General features: G+C 37.7%; 1 protein-coding gene across 5 annotated transcripts in view; it reads right to left on the reverse strand.

The window, feature by feature from the left end:
• LOC150095102 (protein max-like) overlaps positions 1–3,725 on the reverse strand; it is a 115,356-nt gene extending 111,631 nt beyond the window's left edge. For 3 of the 5 annotated variants that reach the window (XM_090411557.1, XM_090411559.1, XM_090411555.1), the window contains exons 1-2: positions 3,543–3,725; positions 3,308–3,382 (exon numbers count right to left, since the gene is read on the reverse strand). In XM_090411557.1, coding sequence (XP_090267683.1) covers positions 3,308–3,382; positions 3,543–3,581 — 114 coding nt within the window. In that variant the 5' untranslated portion in view covers positions 3,582–3,725. The remainder of the gene's footprint in view (positions 1–3,307; positions 3,383–3,542) is intronic. The other 2 variants (XM_090411556.1, XM_090411558.1) reach the window with 2 other exon arrangements.
• Between the last annotated feature and the right edge of the window lie 2,941 nt (positions 3,726–6,666).

Consider the following 6,666-nt stretch of genomic DNA (forward strand, 5'->3'; position numbering starts at 1 on the left):
CATGGGGGATTTGATGGTTGTAACTTACAACCACTGATCAAGCTGACAAGATGTTCAATTAGTTGCTGTCAGTAATGATCTAACACAATGTGAAAAAAACCGAGAATTCTCACTATCCTATCCCAACATCATTCTCCTCTTGGTAATGCAGATCATACATAGACTTCTGCATATGTTCTGTCACCCAACCATACTTGGTCTTACATCCTTTGACACTGATGGTATATTAAATGGAATGACATTCACAATTTTTCTACTCCTTTCCATGATCTGACTCTTTCCACCTTCTGATTCACACAGTTGCTCCAAATTCAAATAACCCTTGCTGGAATGTGGACCAACCCAGACAGCTATCCAGGTCTTGGTTCTCCAAATTTGGCAAAGCAGTTCAAGCTAAAAAGCAAGCATATCTCAAGTTACTCAAAATCAAAAAGCTCAACTGCAGATTCAGCCTACAATGCAGTCTCTAACTTCTGTAAAAAAAAAAAAAAAACTAAATCAACTCTGAAAGAGAAAAAAGGCTTCTGCTCATACAGTAGTGATGCCTTCTAGTTGTTCAACAGGCAATTATGCCTTTCATGCTTCCATTTCTCACATTTAGATGGTGCCACTACAACATCACACAAAGATAAGGTTTACCTGTCTTCTCTTCCAACTTTTATACATGTGACAAACCTTTTCCTACTACACCAAGAACAGTTCAATGCATACTTATGGTGATGTTTTGCTAGAGAGACATCAGAAGAATCTTTAATAGCTTGGATTATCAATAAGCCTTCCGGTCCAGATGTATTCTCCTGGCTATGTTCTTCAAAATTTAGTACTCAGTCTGTATTATCCATTCCTTGCTGCATGGAAGCAAGCCTACATTCAGCTTTCAACCTATTGCCTTCATTTCAATTCTCTCAAAAACAATGGAGAAGGTCATCAACAGCCAATTTCTTCCCTGCCCTAGAGATTCATCAATTAATCAGTGATTGCTACTATGGATTTCGCCATTCTTGCTTCACAGAGGTTTCTCCAAACACTGAAAGGTGTGGTGCAACTAGTGTAGTCAATGATGACATTTCTAGGCCATTTGATCAAGTCTGACAAATGACAGAGGCTTAATTGCCAATTAAGCCTCTGTCAAATTCATATGTTCACTGGACATCCACAGATGCCGTATGGTCATTCCGATGCTCAGTGATATGCCACACCACGCCTCACCATGTAGTCCTGTTGTGTACTTTTCTGGAAGCTTCAACTCTCTGAAGATCAGTCACTCCACACACACGATCCATCCATCCATCTCATTGATGGTCTATATAGTAATATCCCTTCCTTTTTCCAGGAACTTTACCTTCTATTACTGTTCTGAGAAGTCCTCCTTCCATCCTTTCAAAATATGTGTCCAAAATATTTTAACTTTCTTCTGTCAATATAGGAGCCTTAAAGTTCTACTGATTTTTTCTAATACCCAATCATTTGTAAGTCTTTCAGTATATGATATCCTCAACAGCCTTCTGTAACACCTGCAGATCTATCAGAATGCCACATATGGTCAGACTTACCTTTACACACTCTAGATCAAAAGTTTCCTTTGTGGATGTTCACCATATGTTATGGTGGTCCCACCACTGCCAGAATATCTCAGAACTCTGTACCCATACTCTTTCCTATACATTAATGATTTATAACTGTGTCTTACTAACAATGAAAAAAGGCTCAAATCTTATTTGCTGATAAAAATACACTCCAATCCCCAAGTATTTCTCAAGATCTATGCATGGTTAAGCTTCAAACTTTCCTGAATCCTCTTTGTAAATCATGCACATTATCATTACTATATAAGGGTAAACAACGGTTCCTGGGAGATTCCTGTTATGGTACCTCTTTATTCCAATTATGGTACTTTTTTTTTTGTAATGTCACACAACAGTGCCACATGTGGGTAAGTGATTAAGGAGAAAGAAGTAATCTATCGATGTGTTTCTTAAAGAGTTTGAGGTTGTAGTCAATGAGAAAAACAGTACAGAGAAGACTGTCCCAATGATTCTGTTCAGAAACACAACTGCTTACATAGCCAGCCTGGTTGGCTGAATGGATAACATGTTTGCTTTCCAGCTAAAAGTCTGTGGGTTCAAATCTCAATGCAAGTATGGATGTCTATGCATGTCTTTAGGTGATAGATGAATTCCATCCCGTTGTGTAAGATCTTGTTTATTGGAGGCTTGAGGTGCTTCCAATAAATAAGCAGGGTGATAATTTCACAAGGGTTGTAGACTGTATGCAATACAGGTTTACAACTTTTAATGGGCAGAATACACACAAAAAAACTTATTTGTTAGAATCTCCTATCAACAATATTTGCTACAATTTGCAATTTGCATACCAATTTACCACAAGATAATCTGTCAAATGCCTTTGCAAATCCAGAAACATTAGTAAGTGAATCCTTTTATTCACCAAGAATCAGTATATGAACCTCTTATCCCAGATACTTATAATTTAATCAAAATTACTGCCTTAGTTCCATTATATTTTCTGCCTTGATCACTCTTACACCAACTCCATCGCAGTGATTCTACCATTGCCATTTGCTTGCCACCCACACAGCAAAACTCCCTATATGTTTTTCAGGAACAAAAACAAAGTTTAAATGAGATGTAATTACTTAGATATTCTGAAACAACATTCTCATATTAGAAACGAAAGAAAAGCGAGTTCTGTTTGTGATATTTGTTTATATATATATATATATATATATATATTAATAATAACAAATATCACACAAAACTCTTCAGATAAAATTTCTAAAAGTTAAGTATTTTTTTCAGTTCGCGTTAATACCGGAACTGCAATACCTCATCGAATACTTAGTCGAATCAACTGCTTTGATGTTCTTAAAACAATTATTATTATGGGAACCTTATTATGGGAACACGACTTTTTGCTTATTTGAAAATTTGTGTCTTTGTGAGAGAGAGAGAGAGAGAGCAAATTCAACTTGCTAATTTATCATGCTATGCTATTTTAACTGCCAGTACACATGATTTCAACCTAAACACAGATGATATGACAGACAACAATCTCTGTAATATCGTCAAAGAAAACTTAATTTTGAATATTCTAATCCCAAATTAATTGTTACCTATGTTTAAGAAGACTAGATTAACTGCAATATGCTAACAAAATTAAATATAAAATTATTTGCTTGTTTGCTTTCTTTTTCTAATTTCCTACTCGTATTCTGAAGAAATATTTGGAGATTACCACGAGTAGTACCCGCAGCAGAATACGATAACAAAAAGTACCAGTCACTTACTACCTGGCCTTGAAATTGGTTGCTTCCGTGCTTGTTTAAACTCGAATTTGAAGATGAGAGGCTCACGTCATCCTCCTGAAATGAAAGTAAACAACAAATGCAATGCTCTCCATCATCGAGAAATTAGGCTTAGTGTACTAAGACTAGAGCAATACAAACTAAGCTTCAGTCGTGTTCCAAATAAGGTCTACTAGAGTTTCGTTAAACATATACATCTCAATATGATCAAACTTACATCACTTTCGATGTCTACATCTCTGTCTTCATCACTCATGTTTTTCTCACCCCAAAAAAACGGCGGGACTCTTAATCCAAAACTATGCAATATAATACAATATATACAATTTTAATTCCCAGATTGGCTCACTCCCATAAAATGGCGATTCTCATCCGCCACGCGGTCAACCCACGTGCAAAAGCATTTCCACAACAATCATGAACATAAACACATGACTCATGTAACATGACTCACTTAAATAACAATTTAAATAATATTGATTTTTATTAAAAATTTCATTATTGAAGAGTAGATAATTAAATAGAAGACCATGTATTTTTTTTAAGGGCTGTTACTAACTTAACTCTTGGTACTACTTCCTGGGATTTAGGATAAATCTTCAAGATGCCAGTGGCCTAAACTGACCAATCATAATCTTGCTAGACTTGGACAACTTCCAGGTAAATAGATGTGATGCATCAAACTGAGTAACGTCTTCTTTCATGCAGTAGACACTTTGTCTGCAGCAATCGGGAAATTTGTTATTTGGACACTATATCGACACAAGTTGCATCCTTCGCACAAATACCAGTGACTTTTGTATATTTTGGCATGCTGATTACGAAAATGTTATTACTTTTTATCGATGACCTACAAATTTTCAGAAACTACATTAATGTTGTACTAAAGTTGTTTATATTATATGACATAAATGCGAGACAGTCCTAATGTCCAAGAAAAAAAAAAAAAGTTGCCATGTTAAACAGAAATATGTTCGAAATGAATATTTCGAATGCGCCTCTCCAAAAGAAAGTTTTCATGCCACTTCTTTACATTAACCTAAACTTGAAGTTTGTTAAACTTTAAATAATAAAAATGAAGAAATATTGATAAATAAATTCCCAAAGAATAAGTGCAGTTAATATAAAATAACGCATTGTTCAGATTATTTAGATCATGGTCAATTAAAGATCAATATATATTTCATAAAAATAAAAAAAATCAGCTAACGCCTTTTTTATTCCCGTATAGGGGGAGTAGGCGAGGCCATTTAGCCCTATCTAACTTTTAGAGACTGAGTGGGCAGTTCAATCTCCACTGGTACCAATCAGAGATAGATGGCCCAAGGCTATCACTAATTAAGCGGTACTCAGTGAAGAGAGACGGCTCAAATGTGCCGCCATCTCGTGGTCCCTAACCCTAACACAATGTATTTAATGTCTGAAATAATGTGGGTTCTACGGTCGATTTTCTTGAGTTTACAGGAGAAAAACCCAAGTTTCCGGGAGGAAAAACCTGCTTGCCCGTGCCAGAGATCGACTAACTCGGGAACCGGTCGAAAAAAGGCTTAGAAAAATTTCCTCTAGTCGCCGACTAGACTCGAAACCAAGTCTTCCTTCGTGCGGCCAAGCGCCGTGGTTGGCAAACGCCACATCCACTGAGCTACACAGGCTCTTATTCGATAGCATTCGAATGCAACGAACGCGGCGTCGCCGCGTTCGCTTCTCAGAGTTTCGACTGCGTCGCAATCGAGGTGCTCCGACTCGTGGAGCACCAAGGCATTTCATTAGCCCAAAAATGCAGATATTACTTTTTGACAAAAAATAAATGAAGTCGAAAAATCAGATTGCTGGCGTATAAGTAGGTTTGCTTTTAAACCTGTGTACATCAAATCTGATTATCATGTTGATATTATGAATGGAATGTTAAATTGCTGTAAATCTATGGGTTATATGTATAATATGTGGCGTTGGTGTAGATGATGAAGGTGGTTACGTTTGGTGGAGACGGAGAGTTGTAGAGTTGGTGCCCTCCCTCGATGAGTCTTTGAATTCCCCGGAGGTGTTACGTAATAATAATAATATGTCGTTAAAAGGCGAATATCCTTGATATTCGCCTTTTAATATCTGAAGTTCTTCCTAAACAACTTGGAATCTTTCGTTTTGTTCACCGAGCACTTCGAGCATCAGAACGTGGCCATCGTGGAAAAGCGGTATAACAGAAGTTGGAATTCCAGTATGTTGGCTTCTTTAGAAAACTTCAGGACCATATAAATAAACAAAAAATAAAAAAGCCCAGGAGGTTAAATTCAACGATTTTTATTGTTTTATTCCATTATTATTGTTAGAATAATTAATGCCAGCCGGGCTGGCCGAGTGGTTAGCATATCCGCACCCCCGGCCAAAAGGCTGCGGGCACCGCTGTTTGTCTGTGGAAATACTAGTGGCTGTGGTCGGCGATAGATGGCGATGGTGTAGTTATGGTCAATTGGTGGATTGTGAGTGGTGGAGGTAGAGTTGTAGAATAAATGCCCTCCCTCGATGAGTCTTTGGACTCCCTGAAGGTGACAAATAATAATTACAATTAAGCACCTCCATAGCACAATTAGTAGAACGATGGAACAGTGCTCCCTTCGTTTGGAAAAGATCCGAGTTCCATTCTTGTAGACGAGAGGAATCTTATGGAATTTTTCAATTCAAGGTGAGTTAGTTGATCTCATACAGTGGTAGAAGGGTTTCCCCTTGGAAACTCTACTTTTTCATCCTGCATACAGCCAAATAGGCCTTGCGAATTCATGAAAATTATAGATAATTGGACTACTATTGGCGGTGGTGGCGATGGTGCTATTGATGGTAGATGGAAGAGGATTAGATAGAAGAGATGGTGGGTTGCGTTTTAGAGTAGTATGCCCTGCCACGATCAGTCCTTGACAGTGTTATGTAATAAGGGTTTTTATAGTAATATTACTTTGTTAATTAATTCCAACAGATCAAGTAGCACAACAACACCGACTGCTCTTCGCAGACTTTCAAATAAGATCGAAGATAAGAACTTCTGGATGCCGTGGAATGAAGACAATTAAGTGGTTTCACTTAAAAGAGGAGAATGGGAGGAATCGTTTTAGGGAGAGGGTGTTAGAGAGGATTTCGGATGGACTGGAAAGTGTACAGGATTGGTGGAAACATAATTCAAAAGTAATCCTGAGCTGTGCAATCGAGGTGCTTGGTGAGACATCTGGAAAGATTAGAGAGCAGAAGGAGGGTTGGTGGTGGAATAATGATGTTCTAGTGGCAGTGACAGCTAAGAGGAACGCAAAGTAGAAGTGAGATGAGTCAAGAGTGGAAGAGGACAGAGAGGTGTA

This window comes from Typopeltis vanoorti, chromosome 21 (assembly GCF_054136105.1).
Source record: "Typopeltis vanoorti isolate ZY-2024b chromosome 21, IOZ_Tvanoo_1.0, whole genome shotgun sequence".
Lineage (NCBI taxonomy): Eukaryota > Metazoa > Arthropoda > Arachnida > Uropygi > Thelyphonidae > Typopeltis > Typopeltis vanoorti.